The sequence below is a fragment of the Pelophylax lessonae genome (assembly GCF_965119305.1).
Source record: "Pelophylax lessonae genome assembly, chromosome: 10".
Taxonomy (NCBI): domain Eukaryota; kingdom Metazoa; phylum Chordata; class Amphibia; order Anura; family Ranidae; genus Pelophylax; species Pelophylax lessonae.
In genome coordinates this window covers 169,405,685-169,428,180 of record NC_138777.1, presented here as the reverse complement: position 1 = coordinate 169,428,180, position 22,496 = coordinate 169,405,685, and the positions used below count along the sequence as shown (strand labels likewise).

The following is a 22,496-nucleotide window of genomic DNA, read 5'->3' as shown; positions in this document are numbered from 1 at the left end:
CCAAAAGGTTGAATGAAAGGAAGCAGAATATTCCTGAGATCAGAGATGTTCTGCCATAGAAGAAATTAAACATAAAAAAATTAGTTTGAAAAAATACAACATAACATGAAAATATGGCAGTACTTGTCAGACACTGGGAAAATGTCTCTGCTAACCTAAAGAAAAACTGCAGCAGTTATAATCAATACCAGTTATCATCCCATTTAATTATCCAGAAAACGCAGAATTTCTATTAATTGTATTTATGAATTTCAGTATTGTGGCTGTTGGATGGAAACACATTTTGTGTAATGGCTAGTTTGTTGTACAAAAGGAGGGCTTATTAAGAGCTCAAATGATTTTGCAGCACCACTTCTTGTTCTAAACCATGCATCCAAAAATACACTGCCACGAAAGAGAATATATGTATATATATATATATATATATATATATATATATATATATATATATATATATATATATAGTCAGCATTGATCCATTCAGAAAATTGTCTGGCTGCCATGCCTGCTTTCACTATTTATTTTATAGTCAGATGCAGAACAAATCTGTAAGAAGTAGTCAAGAGCGATTGATATTTGTTCCGGGTCAGTGACCTGGAAAGCATTAAAGGCAATGGATCATCATTAAAGCCAGGCAATAAACATTTTTCAAAAGGATGTCAGCACTGGCATCCTACATATATCTTTCAGTAATCATTTCCTTTAATAAGAATATATAAGCCTCTTCATAATATACATTTACACAGGGTTCCAAGAGTAGGAAAACCTACTTTGTCATTTTTACTGATGTTGTGAAGTGGATTTTTAGTCTTTGTTTTATTGAAATGTAACTACCACATTTTGTTCAGCCCCCTCTGGCTTTTCTTAAACGGGTTAACAGATAGCAAATCACGGAAGGATTTTGCCCTCACAAGCTGACCGTTTGCTAGGGATGGACTCTGTGGGCTGCTTTGTGGGTTGTTGATACAGTGCTGAAGGTTTAGCTCTGAAGCTGCAATCCTTGAGTCCTTCTTAAGCATGACACGACTAAAGAAACGTCCCCATGAGCCTTTGGGGGTTTTACGAACATCTCCTAAGCTGGACGAGAGGGAGTTGATTTGAGGTGAAGGGGGGCAGCTGTTATAGCGTTCAGAATAAAGGGAAGCAGATACTGGAGTTCTAGGAGTTGGTGGTCCCAGGTCAGGGAGAGGATTAGTCACTCCTGGCTTACAGCGATATTTGAGTGCCAGCTTGCAAATATAGCGCTGCACTTTGCGGCGCTGTTGAATAGCACAGAGCGGTGGAGTTGAAGAATATGTATAATCACAAGTAGCCCTGTCATTATATTGAGTGATGTCATACCGGGATGTAGAAATGGAAGAGAGAGAAAATCCTTCCACGGCCCCTGCAGGAAGTAAATAACAAACTGTTACGATACAACTAGATCTTATGCAATGATATTGTATCCTATTATGATTAAAAACAAGTGTTTGATTTTACATGAAGAAAGAAAATATATGGTTCTATGTAGTCTTTGTTACCTGCTGATATGGGTCTTCTTGGTTGTGCCCTTCCATTTTGCAGTTCTTTCTTGCGTTCATTAGTATAGTCTATAGATCTTGGTCTCATCACCGAGCTTCGGTGCGGTGACATCATAGAGAAGGATGTGTGACAGGAGGAATCACTGCAAAGGGAGGAGCAAGAAGACGAGATGGAGTCCAAATCACTATTCTCATAGAATCCTGAAGGGGAGAAAATAAATACTGTATTATATTCTGTGAACTAAAATACTTGGTTACTCGTAATACAAAGATAAATAAAATATTAGGCTTAAAGGATAAGGTCGGCCTTGTAAAACAATAATAAATGCCCATCTTTTTGCAGATAAAAAAAACATTTGTATTTCTAATTATTTTTACTAGAAGCCTGCAAAGCATTGCACCTGCGATCAGCAGTCATCTGTGTAAGCTGGCTGCTTGTACAGGCAGGCAGTTATACTCAGACAGGAAGCATTAATGAACTATCTGGAGCGCTCAACAGTGCCCTGGAAGGTCATTGAGAACTACAAAACCAACAACCGCAAAGGCAGTCAGTACTTGTAGTTCTCACATTCACAGGACTCTGTGGGGGAGATTTACTAAAGCTCATGCACACAGAATCTGTTGCAGTTGTGCATAGTAACCATTTAGCTTCCAGGTTTTATGGTCAATGCTTAAATAAACAAGCCAAAGTTAGAAGACTGTACATAGCTGCACCAGATTCTGTGTGCACCAGTTTTAGTAAATCTCCCTATTTGTTTTTAAATTGTGACTGCGCGTGGTCGGAGAAGATCTCCCCGCTTGCTGTCACAATGAGGGAACGGGGGGTGGTCTGCTGCTGCAACAGTAACATGTTACACCCCGAGTCACAAATGTGACCTTATTATAAAAACAAGAAAAATAAAGAATTTTCCCAGTCATATGTGATCCCATTATTCCATTACAAGGTAGATGTAGCTTAATAAAAATTGGATCAGCCTTTAAATGCACACCATGTTAGAATGGACTTTAGCATCCATTATTCATCTGTACTATGTATATATGAAAAGGTACTATGTAGGATCATTTTTCAACAGTCTCTAATCACATGCAGATTTTTACTATACCTGAGCTGTGCGTTGATAGACAGTTCCCACTAAACCTTTTAGTAAACAAAAGATCACTGGTCACTCCAGAACTCCCAAGTCTGAGACGAGGTGTATAGGATCCAGACCCGATTCTACGCAGTAAGTAAGGTTCTGTTGACTGAAAAAAAATAAAACAGTTAAAAAGACCACCAAACCTAAAAACTACAAAGTAATATTAAGCTACTTATGGTATACAATAATAAAAAAGGCTTTGCCTAAGCGGAGTTTTAAATTATAATACATCAGCATTCTATTTACAGAATATGGCACTGTATAAATAAATTACACAAAAAAATAAAACATATGGTTAAAATTTTACTATTAAATTAAATCTAAAGCCAAACCTTTTTTTAACATTTTGGATAGGGTGGGAGAAGTTAAAACTGCTGTCTTTTTTTGCCATCTGTGATTTATTAGGATGCTTTCCCTTCACTTCCTGTCCTGTAGATTCATTGGAAAGTGAGAGAATTGCTTTCCAATGTAAGGAAAACCCCATGTAGTTGTCTCTGAAACAAATGTCACCATTGGAATAATTCTCCTCATTTCCTGTTGTGATGGCAACTCAAAATGTGGAGTCTACTCTCAATTAAATAAATAGTGACATTAGGAAAGTTACAGATTGTGACTCTCCCCCAACATGGTACAGACAGCAATAAAAACTTGACTACTTTCCCATCACTCTATCAAATCTAAAAAGTTTTACCCTTAATTGTACTTTATTTTATTCTTACACATTTGGGCATTTACATGCATACAGAGACAACTGAGCAGCCTTGGACACAAATGGTTTACATCCAAGGTTGCTCATCCATCCCTGTCCACATATAACCACTGGAATGTGCGGTTATTTGTGTACAGCCACGTTGTCTGTCAGTCTTTGCATAGGCTGCTGGCAATGGCTGTACACAGACACCTACAACTCAGGGGACCAGAAACACTTTCTTTATGGTGTATGGCCCTTTGCAGCTGTGTGAATAAAGCCATACAGCTTTTTTATTTTTTGTGAATCCCTTCTGCCTCGATCCTGCGCAGAAGTCTTCTTGGCAGAAGCTTGAGAGGAGGGAAGGCGCGAATCAGACAATACTGACCCCATGGGGCCACCAGCGCATCCATGGCATCCACTAGAGGATCCCGTGACCAAGCCACAAACCTCTGCACCTTTCTGTTGAGCCAGGACGCCAACAGATCCACCTCAGTGATGCCCCACCAGAAACACAACTGATGAAACATCTCCGGATGAAGGGACCACTCCCTTTGGTCCACCGCTTGCCGACTGAGGTAATCCTCCTGCAGGTTTTCCACCCCAGGAATGTGTACAGCGGAGAGGGCTGGAATGAACCGCTCTGCCCACCTTAGAATGCCGGCTACTTCCAGAGCCACCAGGACACTTCTTGTGCCCCCTGGTGATTGACATAAGCCACGGCCATGGCATTGTCCGATTTAATGGGCACTGGACAATGGACATCCCCAAAGACGATCCGTCCAATGTTTCAGGCACAGTCTGATCACTCAGAGTACCAAGGCACTGATCGGTAGTCTGGACTCTTCCAGTGTCAAGACCAACTAAGCAGAAATTTTGCAGAGGATGCCTCCCCAGCCGGATAATGCTGGCATCCGTGGTGACCACTGTCTAATACAAGGGGAGGTTGGATTTGCCCAGGCAAAGAGCCACAGAACGAAGCCACAATATCAGGGAATCAGCTGGATCTGATTGTCCAGTGACTGCGGAGACTTGTCCCATTTGTCCAGAATCTCCCTTGCAGGGACCTCGTATGGAACTGTGCAAACGTAGCCGCCTCGAAGGCAGACACCATCAGGCCCAACACCCACACGCAAGTCTTACAATTACAGCCTGCAGTTTCTGAAGTTTGTCCAGAGGAAGGAGCATTCTGGCTAAGGCCGAGTCCAGAGTCCGACCCAGATAGTCCACCTTTGTGGACGGAACCAGAGCAGACTTCTAAAAATTCAGAATCCAGCTAAACACCCTCAAGCTGGTATGGTGATTTCCAGGTTTTCCACCAGAGCAGTAGGAAACTCCGCTCACAGAAGGAGGTCGTCCAAGTAGCCCAGTACCGCGATCCCCCATTGCCGAAACATTGCTAGCACCGGGGCCAACACTTTTGTGAAGACCCGAGGAGCAGAAGCGAGACCAAAGGGTACCGCCACAAACTAATAATGCTTTTCTCCCATGGCAAAGCTGAGGAAGTGCTGGAGACCGACACATATTGGAATGTGAAGGTAGGCGTCCTTGATGTCAATGGAGGCAAGACAAATCCAGCTGATGCAGGGAAGCCACCACCGTGCAAACGGACTCCATTATGAACTTCTGCACCCGCACAAAGCAGTTCAGCGCCTTGAGGTCCAGAATTGTACGCACCTTGCCTTCCTTCCTGGGGACTGTAAACAGGTTTGAGTAAAACCCCTGAAAACTTTTCTGAAGTTGGAACTGGGGATATCACCCTTTAAAGTAAAAGGTCTTGCACCGCCCCAAAAAGAGCCTGTAAGCAGACAGGGGACAGTCGCACGTTGGAAGGAAGAACCTTACGGGAGGGTAAGCATGAAACTCGATCTTGTAGCCGGACCGAATGACCTCGCAGGACCAACCTGTACTTGTACCAGGGGAGTCCACGGGTCTGGGAACCAACGAAGACGTCCTCCTACCCCAGATATGGGGGAGGGCGCACCTTCATGCTGAAGGGGCCTTGTATGCAGGTCTGGAGAAGCCCACTCTTGACTTGCCAGACTAAGTTTGCTTGGATCCTCCAGAGGAGGCCCAAAGGGCTTCGATCCCTTGTCAGTCGACCCTGAGGGACAAAAAAACGTCTTATGAGCCGAAAAGGAGGGCCCACATCTACGACGAGGGTCCTTGCCCTTCAGAAGAAAGGTACTCTTCCCCCCTGTAAGTCCTTTAATGATGTCATCCAGGGTAGCACCAAACGATATCCTTGAAAGGGAAGATCCGTCAAGGCCTTTGTAGAAATCTGGTCCGCAGACCAGCAACTAATTCAAAAGACACGCCGAAGGACCACTGTTGAAACAGATAGTCGAGCCACTAGGGGAGCTGCATCCAAAGAGACATTACAGATAAACTGCAGCCCCCTTAGCAAAGGCTCAGCATAGCCAGCTCAGCGCAGGAAGGAGGTACTCCCCCTCCAGGTCACGGCGCAAAAGCCTAGCCCATTCAGTCAGAGTCTGCAACACTAGGGCAATGGTGAATATCGGCCTCAGTGCCGAACCAGCCAGGGTATACATATTGCGTCCCATAGCCTCCGCCTTCTTGTCAGCCGGGTCCTTAACCTCCCTGGCGGTATGATTCTGTCAGGAATTCTGTTCCAAAAGCGGTACAATTCTTTTCATGGAAATTTGGCGTTATGTATTATAGGCCTACAATTCTTAGTAATTACTGACTTAAACCTGACCAAAACAAGAGTCTAGTAGACATCCCAGATGTGATAAATTTGAAACACAAACACGTGAATTATAATTGAATCAATAATATTATTTTATTATTTAATATATAATATATATAATAAAATTATATTATTGATTAGATTATAATTCATGCGCTATATATTATATATATATGTGTGTATATATATATATATATGTGTGTGTGTGTATGTATATATATATGTGTGTGTGTGTATGTATATATATATATATATATATATATATATATATATATGTGTGTGTGTGTGTATATATGTATATATATATATATATATACACATATACATATACATATATATATATATATATATATATATATATATATATATATATATATATATATATATGCATATATATATAATATAAAATGTGTTATGTGTTTTGTGCAACGTTTTTTTTTTTTTTTTTTTTTGAATTTCCCTCCCTAGTTCCGCTCCCATGCAGCATTGCTGCTGCAGGGAACGGAACTAGGAAGTCCTCCTACCGACAGACGAGCGGCGGAGATCTCGCTGGCGGTCACAGCAATGGAAGATCATCGCTGGATCGCCAGGATAAGGTAAGAGAAGCTCCGCTGCGCTGTCTGCACGCTCTGCCATTCACCCCGAGCGTGACTCGGGGATACCGCTAATACCAGAAAATTCCTACCCCGAGTCACGCTCGGGTTTACCGCTAAGGCGGTTAAAGGCCAGGGACTCTTCAACCGAAATCATGGTTACCTTGTTTATTCTGGAAACTGGAGGGTCCACCACCAGTGGAACAGTCCACATCTTAAGAAGGCACTCATAGGGGTATCGCCTAGCAAAATCGCTTAGGGAACCCAAGGGGATGCTTTGGTCGTCCCCATTATTTAGTGACAATTCTGTCAAAATAAGAGCGGAAAAAGAACACCTTTTCCGCTCTGGATGGCTTGTGAATGCCAAAGGGAACCTGCGCCTCCGCCGCAGCTTCAGCTGTGTCCTCCCTCTTTGAGATCTCACGCACAGCTACAATCAGTGTGTCCACTAGCGCCATTTTGAATGCAGCTGCAGAAGTAGAGGAATCTTCCTCAATATCTGTGAATTCAGGGTGCGTGGTCGAAGACCCAGCAGGGTGACCCATGTCCGTGGCAGCCGAATCAGATTCAGGATCTAATGAGACAGATGAGGCAGGGGGCACTTTTTGCCAGCCCATCGCCCAAAAGCCACCTCCACTCAGGACACGAAGGACTCCAGTACTGCCGTCAGTGCATCGATGGATGGATGGATGGGACCCAGAGGGCCCCGAAGCCTCAGAGGGGATCAGATGGGGAAATGTGCTCCAAAGACTCCATGAGTCACCAGGGGGACCCCACAAAAAAGTGTAAAACACTACTAAGGGACAACTCCCACCGCTCTGGCAGCCCACCCAGGTTCCAGCCACAGAGCACCAATCAATCCTTAGTAGAGAGGGAGAGGACCCCCCCAGACTCACCACTCTGCAGAAACCAGGCATCGCAGCTACCGGGAGAATCTGCACTGCACGAACAGCAATCAGGAAATGAAAAGATCCTGGAGTCAGCACCAGGGCATGAGGAGGGGCTCCCATCGCCGAAATTGCCACCCAGAGGGCTCCCCTGTCATGGCCGCTGCTATTTTCAATTAGAAAAATGGCCGCCGGACTACACAAACATGGCCGCTGTGCATTAGGCACACAGGCCACAATAAAATAGCGGCCCCGCGTGGCACCATGAGGCTCCCTAGGCCTCAGAAAACAGCACAGGCAGAAAGGGGGCCCTGGCAGGAGCCTCCACCAGGTACAGCCCCCCCCCACACCCGATCGCTGTCAGTCCCCCTCCCCCCCATTGCCAGCAAAGCACCCTGCCCCCACCGTAGACGGTGAACCAGGCCACCCCACAGCCCCAACGTCAGTGAAAGGGGGGGGGGCGATGGGGGTTGAGATGGCCCACACAGGGACCACCAGAATGATGAGGGGGTGCCTAACGGGAAGGAGGGGAACCCAGGGGTCCGACCGTCCCATGGAGGGGCCCACATCCACCCCAAAACCCTCCAGGGGGAGAGGGAGAGGGAGGGGCAGTTACTTACCATACCAGGAACCAGGCGGGCACTGCTCCTCTCCATCGAAATGGGGGAGCTGTCAGCCAGGAGGAACGCTGCGACTCAGACTGAGACCGGATCGTATGCGACATCACAAGGTGTTTAACTCGCAAGCCAGCCCTCGTCTGGTGGACTACGAGGTTGCCGACCTAGTGCAGAGCTGAGGTCTGGCCAGACTGGGGTGACCACTGGATCTAGACTGATTGTAGATCTCACAAGAAAAAAAAATTATATCTAAAAAAAAAAAATTGCCAAATCTAAGAGAGGGAGTCTGCCCATAGTCATAGTCAGACTTTTTTTCTGCCTAGTGTCCTACTCCTGTATAACCCAATGGTTAAGAAGATCAGGAGCTGGGTCAGTCAATGAAAGAAAGAGAAAGTTAGTTAGCCAAACTATCCACTTGATGGCGCTCTCCCTGCAAAAATAGAGTCTAACAAATACTTTTTTTTTCTTCTGCTAAAATCAGTAGCTTTGGAAAAGCAGCTCATGATTTTAACAAAGAAAAACTCAAGCTTTGCCAGTCACCAAATTATTCACATTCTGGTGTGAATGGCTCGATGTAGAAGTGTAAAATATCGCCCCTTTAGAAAATATGGAATAGTTATACAAATATAATTGTCTTACATACATCCTATAAATCTATTTAAAAAAAAAAAAAATCTAAATTGAAAGGATTTTTTTTTTAAAAGCAGCCATGATTTTTATCATGTTAATATTAATACTTCGTATTGCCATTGCTAACTTTGAAGTCCAGTTCACACCTGAGCAATTTGAAGCGTGTTTCCAGAAGCGTTTGAACTTTAACATAAAGACACTGATTGTAATTAATGGTTCCAAAAAGTATATGGGCTCTTTCACACGGTCCGCCTCCGTAGGCGGATCTGTGCTGCTCAGCGGGGATCGATCCGCCGATCCCCGATGAGCCGGCGGATGACAGCTCTGTCTCCGCTTGCAGTGCGGAGAGGGAGGTGTCACAGCTCCCGCTGCTCTCTATGGGGGATCGGATGAGAGCGGACCGCCTGTCCGCTCTCATCCGATCCCCGAACGGATGGAAAAATAGGGTTTCCATCCGTCCAGATTTCACGGACAGGATCGGATACGGATGGTAGCGGATGTCAGCAGAGGTGTCTCCGCTGACATCCGCTGCCCCATAGAGCTGCATGGAGGATCCGATCAGATCCGCCTAAAAAACTGACAGGCGGATCTGATCGGATCGCCCGTGTGAAAGAGCCCTATGAGTTTCTTTGGGGTAGAGTCATGCATTTTTGGTCCCTATAGACTTTAATGGGAACACCTGAAAGCAAGTGTAACGTGTATTTTCAATTATCTAAAACAAAAATGCTGAAGCACGAAAAACACGCGGACGAACGTGCATTTAAAAAAAAAAGAAAACGCTTGAAGAAGCTCCAGCTCAAGTGTGAAGCTAGCCTGAAAATCTTACACGAGTAAAACGCTGTGACCTATTAGACACAATCTAGGTTCAGATTTGGCCATTTTCTAGGCGTTTATTATGTGTTTTTCATGCACTCCTATTAAAGTTTATGGGGCCAAAAGTACACTATGTTGCACCACAAGAAGCGACTGCGTCTTCTTCTAAGTTGCACACGAGCTTGTCTCATGGATGTGAATGGGCCCCTTAGACAATAATAGGATTCCGCTTGTCATGTATTGCTGAAGGACAGCCCAAGAGACAAATACTGTAGAAGGCACTGAAGGTTTTCTAATTTTTATAGAAAGGACAGTGAAGTTTTGATTGCAGACCTGAAGCACACATCTGATATGGCACACTGACAAATTACTTGAATTCCTCTTTCATTTATATTTCCTCTTTTTGCTGTGACAATGGATCTCATCCACCTAAACATAAAACTTCCACCTAGTAACAGAATACATTGTAGTATCATCCAGCAAAATCAAGATAAGAGGTATATGGTTGTCCCTGAGAGTATCCTTGTATAACCCTGCCATTACTAGATATTCTGTATGTTGTCATTTATATGTTTAACAGCACCTAAATATTGCTGACAACCTATTTCCTCAGTGTAGTGTGGCAGAAGACTTTGCCCTACAATCAGGCACACAGATACACTAAACACACCTTACACAAACACACACCTTAGATTTAAACAGAGGTACAGCTGGATATCTACTATCTTATTGTGACCTTCCTAGAACTACATTCAGGGATCAAGACATTTCCTGTGTGCAACTGCTACTGTGTGTTCTACATAGAATAGAGTGTAAGCTCATATCGCACAATGGTCAGACTCACAGTAATAATTGTGTTGCCTTGCCCGTTACCCACAACACTTTGCCTATTGGTTCACTGTGGTGCCATTCATTCTGAATGCCACCCCAACGCACTTGCCTACCATGTGTTGTTGTGCATTACACAGCTAAAAATTGCATATGTGGTGCATCCTCTCTCAGGTTCTATTGCTGTCTGGGGTTGATTTACTAAAAACTGGAGAATGCAAAATCTGGTGCAGCTGTGCATACAAACCAATCAGCTTCCGGGTTTTAGGTTTGGTTCACAATAATGCGGGCCGTGCATTCCAGTTGCAGGAAATGCATCAATTTCTGCATGTGCAGCTCTTTCGAGACGCGTGGGGCTGCTGCTCATTCTCAATAGCACTTCCACACATCTCAGCCTGCAGCACAATCGTGGGTGCAGAAACCGTATGGTCAAAAACAGGGGAGGACTGGGCCAGGGGGGCAATTGTGGGCAGCACTAGTATGGACTGAGCCTTATACACACGATCAGATAATCGTACGAAAAAGATTGCTTTCGAATTGATCGCACGATAATCTGATCGTTAGTACACAGCTTTTGACAGCCGATCACAACATTTCGTCCAACAAAATCCGAAGGGAAGAACATGAAACCTTTTGTCATATGATAGCCTAGCGAATGACAATCGTTTAATCAGTACAGAATGCTTCCGCTAAAAATCAATAAACAAAGACCACGCATGATCAAAAACACGAAAATAACCCGGATAAAGCCTGGCTGCCATTGTTTTTGTTTTGCACTATCTGATACGTAGCTAAGCAACCAGGAAGCTTTTCCCGAATCGTACGAAAAAAATAAATCATACGTTTAGTACGCATTGTTGAATTCAATATTAGTATCATTCAACACAATGCGAATGATAAGAGCCGGTCCACACTAGCGCGACTTGTCAGGTGACTTGTCAGCCTGACAAGTCGCACTCCCTCACGGTCCATTGACCGCTACAGGACCCATTCTAATAGGAGCGACACAAGTCGCTCCGACTTAGAAAAAGGGTCCTGTACTACTTCGGGGCGACCTGGAGGCGACTTGCATAGACTTCCATTATGTGAAGTCCCTGCAAGTCGCTCCGAAGTCGTGGTGCATGGTAATGCACAAGTCGCCCCCGAAGTAGTAAGGAGTCGTGTCGCCTTAGTGTGAACCGAGCCTAATGCCCCGTACACACGTGCAGATTATCTGAAGACTTTTGTCTGCAGACTTACCTTTTCTATGTAGTGCAAGGGCCTGCCGGATTGCATTCAAATTGAAAGTGTTTAGGTTTGACCTCATATGGTTTTGGTAAGTCTGCAGACAAAAGTCTTCAGATAATCTGCACGTGTGTACGGGGCATAAGTCACCCGATTATCTGATCGGGTGTACAAGGCATTAGGCTGGATACACACTATACAACTTTTGTTGTTAGATTTCCTTTAGATTTACCTTCAACTATGTAGTGCAAGGGCCTGCATGACTGCATACAAATTGAAAGTGCTTAGGAGTGACCTCATATTATATGGTTTTGGTAAAGGAAAGACAATTGTATAGTGAGTATCCAGCTTTATTGTCAAAGCTTGATTGAACAAGCTGAAGTTAAAAGCTGATTGACCACCATGCATGGCTGCAACAGGCTTTAGCACGCTCCAGTTTTAGTAAATCAACCCCAGTGTGTCCCTACTAGAAAGATTCACTTTGTTTATTTGTCCCAACAGCCACTTTTACAGGGACTAAAGTGAGGGGAAAAATGCCAAATTTTGCCATCAAAACAGGAATAGAGAGGAAATCTTCCAATGGGGACACTTGTTCCAGTGACAACCATCGAAGAGGGGATTTACCTCCCTTTAGAGAGATTTCCTCTCACTTTCTATTGTGCTTACAGGACTGTATCTCTCAAACGGGACACAGATGGCAAAAATAAAAACCCACAAGGGGAATTTTCTCCCCCTCCTCTCCGCTACCATATTTGGAATATTTGTTTTTGTTTGGGGGGAGGGAGTGGGTACCTAGTTTTAACACGTACCCTCTCCTACTTCAGCTCGGAAGCAAAAGTTTGGCCCCTCTCCCTGCTTCCAACTTTCTGGAACAGGTCACAGGTACCAGGAGGCTGCGGGAGCAAGGATTCACAGCTGGCTTCCCGCAGTTAACATGCTGGCACCGGGGACCCAAAAACTGGCAAAGAACTGCCCCAGGCGAGGACAGCACTGGATCCCTGGACTGCTAAGTGTCTGTTTATTAAAAGTCAGCAGCTACGGAAATTGCAGCTGCAAACTTGTAATTTTTTGGAACCTGGCAGAAGCTCCTCTTTACCAGGAAAATTCCCCTTACTTTGGGGGATTTCCTCCGATATAAAGGGAAATTTCTAAAGACAGCAAAAACAAACGCGTCAGCCATTTAACCCTTCTCTACCTCATCCAAAACAAAAAAGTTTGGGCTTTAGTTACATTTTATAGGCTTCTCCAAACCAGCGATGTGCAATACCACGTGTGCGATGTGAAGGGGGTGCTGAAGCGCTGTAAACCGATCTTCGCACTTTAACTTTTTATTTTTTCCCAAATGAAAACAAAAAAAAAAGTTTGGGCTTTAGTCTTGGTAAACATTTGTGCGATGCGGGAACGCTGCGAATATACAGCGTGTTCCCGCATCGCATTGGCACCCCTGGCAGTTCACACTGCCATATGCGTACGCTGGAGTGTCAATTAGATCAGATTGCATATCGCAGTGCAATCTGAAAGTTCGCACAGAATCGGATCGCACTAGTGTGAATCACCATGTGATCCGATTCTGCTGCGGACCAAAAAAAGGGTCCTGTGCGTCTTTTAGTGCGATTGCATCTTTTTAGTGCGATTTGCAGCGCACAGAGATCGCATGTCATTTTAGGAGCAGTGCGCTCCGAATTACATGCAATCTCTGTCATCGCACAAATGTGAATCGACACTTAGTCATACTTTTAGGGCTTGTTCACAGCAGCATACACTACTTCTACACTATGGGGTTCATTTACTAAAGGCAAATAGACTGTTCACTTTGTGAGTGCAGTTGTTACAGAGCTTAGTAAATAAGGGGAAGCTTCACTCAAAAATACCCAATCACATGCAAGGAAAAAAAAAATTGCATTTTTGCTTGCACATGATTGGATTATGGAAGTCAGCAAAGCTTCCCCTCATTTACTAAGCTCTGGAACAACTGCAGGTGTAAAGTGCTCAGTCTGTTTGCCTTTAGTAAATCATCCCCTTTGTATTGTAAGGACAGTGGCATGCTCTGCACACTACATATTACACTTAGGCTGGCCATACATGTTCAATTTTTGTTGTACAATTTTCTGTTCGATTTACCACCAACCACATAATATGAAGTCAAAGTTAAACAACACTTTCACTTGTATCCAATTAGGCAGGCCTTTCTACTACATAGTTGAAGGTAAATTTCAAGAAAATTGTATCATGCATGGCCAGCCTAACTCTCAGCCTGGGTTTACACTAGTGCAGGGGTGTCAAACTCAATTTAATCACGGGCCACATCAGCATTATAATTGCCCATAAAAGTGCCGGTTGTATTTGTAAGACTAGATGTCCACAGCATACCTTACATAAGATATCAAGAGCCTCTTCACCATCAGAAGTTGAGTCCCCTACCTTCCATTACATCACAGTGAACCCCCCTTAACTTGTGCTGCTGCCGGGAAGAAGCTGGAGGCATTTCTGGAAAGCAGAAAGTACCGAGTCTGGAGGAGAATCAGGAGGGCTGGAGAGGTGCAAGGGCCACATAAAGTGGACTGGAGGGCCGCATTCGGCCCGCGGGCCTTGTGTTTGACACATGTGCACTAGTGCGTGCGGAACACTGCATGTGATTGGCACAAGAATCGCACTGCATTCCGATGCACATCACATGCCATGTCTGCGCAGTGCGATTTGAGTCATACATTTTGTATGGCTCAAATCACATCCTGCACCTGAATAGCATTGCATGGGTGTTCACATTCATGCAATACGATTCTAGCAATCACACTGCGTTTTGCGATCTGTTTTGGGGTGTCAATAATCTAACACTGACACCCGCAGCAGATGGCATGGACATCGCGTGATTGCTATGCAATGCGGGGAAATGCAGCGAATCCTGTGCGTTTCTCGCATCACATCAGTTCCTATTATTTTTTGGGTGAACCTTCCTGAATTGTCACATCTTTCATTTCTATTGGTTGCCATGCAGTGTGATGTGGTTGGCTGCGAAGCGCTGAAAAAAAACGACCACACGCCGTACTTTACCAGCGCACATCTACGGCGTAAACCGACACGATTGGTGACAACGAATGAGCCCCTCTGATCCCCATAGTGGTTGGTCTCACCTGCGCTCCGTCCCCCATGTCTTGGTTGTCGTGTCCGGGGCCCATAGGGTGGTTCCAGTTGTCTGGGGGTCCCGTGGCCCCGGTATGCTCCCGCAGGCTCATCCTATGTAGAAGCTCCTGGGTCAGCGCGGGGCCCTGGATGTGTTGGGGGTCACCGGTCCCACATGGGATGTGGTGGGGGCATCTCCCTATGGCGCCCCCTATCTCTTCTTCCTCTATATGGCCCAGTTCGGGGTTCTGGTTCCTCCTGGGTCTGCTCCTGGTCCGGCCCATGCTGTCCTCTGTATTCCTCCTCCATGTGGTCCAATGCTCGTCCTCCAGAACCCCCCGGACTCTGTCCTCCGCCTCCTGCCTCATAACATGGAGCTCCCGGAGTCTCTGTGTGCTGAGCTCCAGCCAGCGGGAGAGCCATGCCCGCTCCGCGCCGTGCTGGCCGGGATGATGAGGACCCATCATGTACGATGTCCTCCTCAGCTCCTCAGTGAGGGAGATACAGCCTGGCCACTCATCCTCCTCAGCACTCTGCGCACTGTACTGACCGGACAGCCAATCACAGCTCGGGGTAATCGGATCCTCCATGTCACAGTCCGGACAATCACATTCCGGATGCCAGAACATGGACAATGGCAGCGGATTGCTCAATCCTGGCAACCAGATTGGGACTGTAACTGGGCAACACAGGTCTCCCTCCACCCATGGGGGGGGTCACACCACCCGGACTACTCCGCTCCCTTTGTCCACACTCCAGGCGCCTGGGACTTTTTAAAGTCAGTGACGTGTGCAGTGGGCGGGGAATTCCTACCAGTACCTGAGCTGACTTCTCCCCTCATATCTGTAACTTGTAGCGAATAATTCCCTGCAGCTAATTCCCGCGAGAACACGTGCCCCTTCCCCCCATTCTTCTTGTGGACAATTCTATGAGGCGCTATGAAGTTCTATTACTACTTTGTAGTTTTCAGGCCACGCCCCCCACTCTTCCCTCTCTCCATCACCACAGAGCAAAAAGCATCCCCTGAGGCCACATTCACCTCACACTCAGCCTGTGGGAGACTTTTGTCATGTACAGAGCTGGAGCTGAATGAGAGGCAGCAGGTGAAGAGTCATTCACCGCTCCACCTCTGTCATTCCCAACATTTATCATGAATTTGTGTTTATTTTATAAACCAAAAATGTTCATCTGTGGGGCAGAAGCCTCCAGGAATCGGTGAAAATAGCACAACCACACTTATGGTGTGAATACACGATTAGAATATCGCCCGATCATTCGACCACCGACTTTTGAAAAAGTATTTGTCGGTCGAAAACGTTGCCAACATACACGGTCCGAATATCGCCCGACCGTTGTCCGCTGACCAATCGAAACAGTGTTCGTCAGTCGAAAACGTTGCCAAGAACGTATACAGATTTAAACTGAACGACCTCAACACCGACGTATAGAATATCGTTCTTTCGCAAACGAGACGACAGAATTTTTCGGGTTTTTCAAACGGTATTTTTCGTTCACAATATCGATATCGCTCATTGATGGCTGGACATGAACGAGTAGAATATCGGCCGATCGCTCGCTGAATGGAAATTTTCAGCCGATTTTCTTATCGTGTATTCCGGCCATTAGGCCTCATGCACACGGGGCGTCTGAAAGGAGCTGCAAAGCAAGTTCTGACGCCAGCTGTAAAAACGTGCTTTTAGAAGCGTTTCGTATTGGCGTTTTAATGCACGTTTTGGCCACGTTTAGCAGCGTTAGCGTTTCGCAGCCTTTCTTTGCCCTCTTCTATTTTCCACTCTCAAATCCAACTACTATAGCTTAAAAACATCTGACGTGGCCTAACGCTGTATGCGGCCTTTAGCAGCGTCAGGCGTTTTTACAGCTTAATGCTGATGCTCCACAACGCACTGGCCCTGGGTTTTTTTTACAGCTTAAAAAACGCCTATGCCACTTTCAGCTCCTAAAAGCCTGTGTGTGCATGAGGTCATAGAATAACATGAAGGGGCGTTTTTAAGCTGCAAAAAAAAAAAACATCAGACGCTCCTAAAAGCAGCTGTAAAAACGTGCTTTTAGAAGCATTTTGTATTGGCATTAATGCACGTTTTAGCCACGTTTAGTGTTTAGCAGCCTTTCTATGCCCTCTTCTGTATTCCAACCTGAAATCCAACTACTACAGCTTAAAAACGTCTGACGTGGCCTAACGCTGTATGAGGCCTTTAGCAGCGTCAGGCGTTTTTACAGCCTAACGCTGCTGCTCCAGAACGCACTGGCCCTGGGTTTTTTTTTTTATAAGGGTATGTGCATGAGGCCTTAGAACAGGGGTCAGGAAACTTTTTGGCTGAGAGAGCCACGAACACCAGATATTTTCAAATGTAATTCCGTGAGAGCCATACACTATATTTCAGGGGTCGGGAACCTTTATTTAAAGCGGAGTTCAGGGCTCAAAAACAACTTTGGCCCATCCGCTTGCTGTAAATGCCCTGAAAAACAAATGGATACTCCCGAATTTTTTTCTTCTTTACTTACCTTGTTTTTTAAGAAAATACACTTACCTTCCTTCTACTTCCTCCCTCTGCGGCCGCGGCTGTGCCGTCTCTTCCTGTTTGCGATGACTCCTGGGAGCTGAACATCATCGCTCCCAGGAGTCAATGCGCATGTACCGGCCCCGCTCGTCAGTTCTGGTGCAGGCGCGTCATTCCCTGCTAAACAGCTTCTGGGCATGCAGGGATGACGCGCATTCCCCGGAAGTGATGAGCGGGGCCGGTGCAGGGCATTCTGGGACGAAGAGGACATGGAAGAGGACGCAGAAGAGGATGCGCTGGCTTCAGCTGCCCACATCCGAGATGGCAGAGCTGGAGAAGAAATTTTCAAGGTAAGTATTTCTTCTAAAAGGTAAGTGCGACCCGGGACAGTACAGAGGCTATCCATTATGGAATGTACAGTACTAGCCCTGACTGTCCCGGGGGTATTTTTATCTAAATTTCACCCCCGAGGCCAGAACTCCGCTTTAGTATTCATATTCATGGGCCGCAGCTATACAGTGAGTAGATGGAGCCGTGTGAAAGTGCCTGGAGTCCAGTCGGGAAGAGAGCAGAGCAGGCAGGTATGCAATGAGGCCAGAGTGGTGAAGCACCTGCAGGCCTGTGAGTGATGGAGGTGAGTATAGGCCCTGAGAAAATGGCGGCCGGCCGCTGAAGGCCTCAGAAGTGGATGTGAGAGGCAGCTCCCGCGGGTCTCCGGGTGTCAGAGGGGAAGGAGATCGTGTCTGTCGGGGCACAGGGAGCGGATGGCAGGTCTCCTTACCAGGCGGTGATTGCCAAGGCCCTCAGATACACAGCACACGAGCCGGCGGCGGTACCGCGAGTAGGCCGCGGGGTCCATAGCACGGCAATCCGGTCACCCAGAGACGAACTAGGGTAGCGGTGGGTAGCCCACAAAGTGTACCGTTGATTGGTGCAGAAATCTCCTTGGCACTGGGCACAGCTACGCGGATGGCACTGGATTGAGTGGTAGACGCGGCGGAGCTCTGGGACTACACGTCCATGTCCAGCGCGGCTCACGTCCGGACACGCCCCCCCTTTATTAAAGATTTAGCCATCAAAAGAGCCACGTCAGAGCCATAGGTTCCCAACCCCTGCCTTAGAATAAGATGGAGGTGCCTTTTTAGGCTGCAAAAAAAACATCTGACGCTCCTAAAAGCAACTGCAAAAATGCCCTGTGTGCATGAGACCAAATAGTCAGAGATATCTAATGCCTCGTACACACGATCAGATATTCGTAGGAAAAAAAATCACTTTCGAATTGATCGCACGATAATCTGATCGTTAGTACACAGCTTTGGACAGTGGATCACAACATTTTGTCCAACAAAATCTGAAGGGACAAAAACGATAACTTTTGTCGTACGATAGCCTAGGAAACTACATTTGTTTAATCAGTACAGTATGCATTTGCTGAAAATCAATAGACAAAGACCACGCATGTTCAGAAAAACTAAAATAACCCGGAAAAAGCCTGGCGGCCATTGTTTTTGTTTTGCACTATCCGATGTGTAGCTACGCAACCAGGAATCTTTTCCAGAATCGTACGAAAAAAAACATACGTTTAGTACACATTGGTGAATTCGATATTAGTATCATGCAACAAAATGCGAACGATAAGTCGTCTGATTATCTGATTGTGTGTTCAAGGCATAAGTCCCTGGTTCTCTCACAGCAACTTGTATATGGCCTGGGGCTGTAGCAGGTGTCCAGATAACATCTCTCCCCCTCCACCCTCTATTTTACACCATAGAAGATAATGAAATAGTAGAGACACAATCAGTACCATCTCCAGGGTCAGGAAAGCCCCAGGACACTCATTTCAGGGTTTTGAAATGCAAAGGTTGCAAAGCCCAGTATACACAATCAGAATTTCGTACAAAAAATACAGATTTCAAAGCGATCGTACGATAACCTGATCGTTAGTACACCGCTTTCTCGTACGATTCCAGATCGTAGGAGTTTCAATTAATCAGTACAGTTTCTGTCTGACAATAAAAATGCTCTACAACACATTAAATCACTACCGAATTTCTATTCTGTCATACAAGACTTTTCGTATTTTAGTAACATGTTTGTTTTCAAAATGGAGACTAGCATGCAAAAAAAAAAAAAAAAACAGGTGATCGTGCGATAATTTCATTGTGTGTACTAGGCTTAAAGCACAAGTGCCCAACCTGTGGCCCTCCAGCTGTTGCGGAACTACAAGTCCCATGATGCATTGCAAGGCTGACAGTACCAAGCATGACTCCCAAAGGTAGAGGCATGATGGGACTTGTAGCTCTGCAACAGCCGGAGGGCCACAGGCTGAGCACCCATGGCTTAAAGTGATATTAAAGTGAAGTTCCACCCAAATGTGGAACTTCCACTTTAAGTAGTCTCAACCCCCTGACATGCAACATTTGGCATGTTATTTTTTTGGGGGGAGGAGCAGGTACCTAGTTTTGACAGGTACCTGCTCCCACTTCTGCTCGTACCCCCGCATGCACATAATAATGTAGATCATGTCAGCAAATCTGCGTGGGACGGTCGGCAAGCGGTTAAATAATGTCCCCAGTGTATGTGTTTTTTTTTTTTTTTAAAAGCCACTCTGTACCTCATTTTATAGTGCCGCTTTGCATTCACGTGACCGCCACTCCTGATCTGACAGCTACAGCAAGCGGGGCTGAGAATCCCCCACTGACGTTATTTAACTACTTACTGCGGCAGGCAGCCCCTCCTGCGCGAACCGACATAGACCTACGTCGGTCGCGTGCCTGCAGCTAGGGGGCGAGTCCGTGCCGCCGGTGGCACGCTTCCGCCCCCACTCGTCAGCGACGACTCCGATACATGGGGCTGTAGGCTCCGATTGCCCCCGGCTACCCACGATCGCTCCCAGCTGAGAGAGAAAAACGGTTAGCTGAAATGATTACAGAGCTCCTGTGATCCTGCTATATAGGAACACAGGTCTCTGTAATCATTTCACAAGCCCAACCCCCATACAGTTAGAATCACTCCCCTAGGCTTACATTTAACCCCTTGATCACCCACTGTGTTAACCCCTTCCCTACCAATCGCATTATTACAGTAACAGTGCATATTTATAGCACTGATTACTGTAGTAATGTCACTGGTCCCCCCAAAAGTGTAAAATAAGTCAGTTAGGTGTCCGATCTGTCTGCCCCAATGTCGCAGTACCGCTAAAAATCGCAGATTGCCGCCATTACTAGTAAAAAAAAAAAACAATAAAAATGACATAAATCTTCCCCCTAGTTTGCAGACACGATAACTTTTGCGCAAACCAATCAAAATACGCTTATTGGGGTTTTTCTTTTTTACCAAGAATATGTAGCAGAAAACAAATTAGCCTAAAATGATGAAAAAAATTGATTTTTAAGAGGAGAGCTGCGGATGACGGAGTCACGTAAACTGACCACGGTGTCAGGGCTCAGCAGCCTTGATAAACCATGGTCAGTTTACAGGGGGGAGGACAGAACTAGGCAGGATCAGCCAGGTATTTTAGATGATAGAAAGAGCCAAATCACGTAGTTACATACATAGTTAGTTAGGTTGAAAAAAATGTTTTATTGCATTAAGATGAAAAAAACCTTCTACCTTTTACAACCACTTTACGTCTCTTAAATGTTTTTTGCTTTGATGAATTTATGGAGTAAATTAGGGTATTAAAAACACATTTCAGAGTGAAAGGCAGAAGTAGAATTTTTAAATCTTGCATTTCTTCATTGGGATGTTACCTATACCTGTGTATGAGGTGACAGAACTCCAGCAGGGGCATTGCTACAGCCATGGAGCCTGTGTGGCCCCTAGGGGCTCTGGGTTCAGAGGGGTTCCGGTCCATAAGTGAAAAATGATGGTGAAACAATGTGCTCGCTTGCTATGTCTATTCGTTTCCCCTCTCTGTGAAATGTTACTCAGATCGCAGTCTTGGGGGTTGAAAAGCACAGAATGCTTGCTACTCTACAACACGTGCTACTCGGCTCATTGATCCACATTTCAAAGCCAGCTTAGTTATGGCTGAATAGAAGCGAGCAGCTCCTCTGCTCTGAAACACAAGCAGTCTCCATATAGCAGCAGCATATGAGGATAAAGCAGAATCCCTAAGGCCCTGGTGCCCAACCTGTGGCGCTTTGGTATACAATGTGTGGCCCTCGGATCACAGCAGATTGTAGTGGGAACAATGATTAGGATAATAGCAGTGATCTCTACTAGACTCATGTAACTTGTTCCCAGCTTTATATTGTCTTTTTCAGCATATCCCTAGCCAAAAATGTAGCCTGCCCACACTCTCTGACCCTCATTTCCTCTATGAGTCCCCTTTCACACCAGTGAAACTTGTCATGACAGTTCCAAATTGCATGACAAGTCGCATCCCATTTCCGCCAATGGAGCCGTTCATATCGCCACGACTTATAAAAAGGTTCCTGCACTATATTGAACCTTTTTTTTCATTGCAACTTGCATAGAAATCACAAGCCGCAATTAAATCGGCAGTGCAAATCGCACTGATGTGTGGCTTTAAAATTGCGCTGAAGTAGCGTAATTTCAAAGCCACATCGGTGTGAACCAGGGTTTAAGTCTGCAGTTTCTGAGAGTCTTCCCAAGCATTATATCTATTGATCATTTTATGCAGCCCTTTGGTGATGTCAGGGGCCGCATTTGAGGTCCACTTTACCTTATAAGTTGACAATCCCCATTTTTATTTATGGATTGTCTTCATATTTGATAGTCATTTCTTTTGCATGTGTGCGCTATTCTTTTTTAATATGCATGTCGCTTGGTTCATAGCTGCACCAGCTTTAGAAATACATGTTCAAGGTTTGCTCCCCCAACTTTTTGCTTGTTTACCATGTGATCACAGCTGGTAACATGTAAACAGATGTGCCGGTTATCAATATTCCTTTCCTCATATGCTGTCTCTGTGTGAGGAAAGGAGAGCCCATAACTGACAAGTCTGACAGGACACAGTAAGTAGATTGTTTACACTGATAATCAGGGCATTAATCATCAGTTCTCTGATGATTTTTGCAGCCCCATCAGTGCCAGCTCATCAGTGCAGCCTCATCAGTGTCTCCTCATCAGTGCCACCTCATCAGTGAAGCCTCATCAGTGCCCATTGATGCCACCTCATCAGTGAAGCCTCATTAGTGTCTCCTCATGGGTTCCCTACAGTGCTGCCTCATCAGTCCAGCCATC

The 22,496-nt window shown here is 45.6% G+C and overlaps 1 protein-coding gene across 1 annotated transcript; it reads right to left on the bottom strand.

Moving 5' to 3' along the window:
• Window positions 1-559: 559 nt before the first annotated feature.
• LOC309565034 (uncharacterized protein) lies at window positions 560-15,558 on the bottom strand. The gene is made up of 4 exons (XM_082269770.1): window positions 14,778-15,558; window positions 2,624-2,762; window positions 1,521-1,721; window positions 560-1,384 (listed from the first exon to the last, which is right to left on the bottom strand). Exons 1-4 carry the CDS (start codon window positions 15,393-15,395, stop codon window positions 831-833), a joined length of 1,512 nt encoding a protein of 503 aa, XP_082125896.1. The 5' UTR covers window positions 15,396-15,558; the 3' UTR covers window positions 560-830.
• Window positions 15,559-22,496: the final 6,938 nt, after the last annotated feature.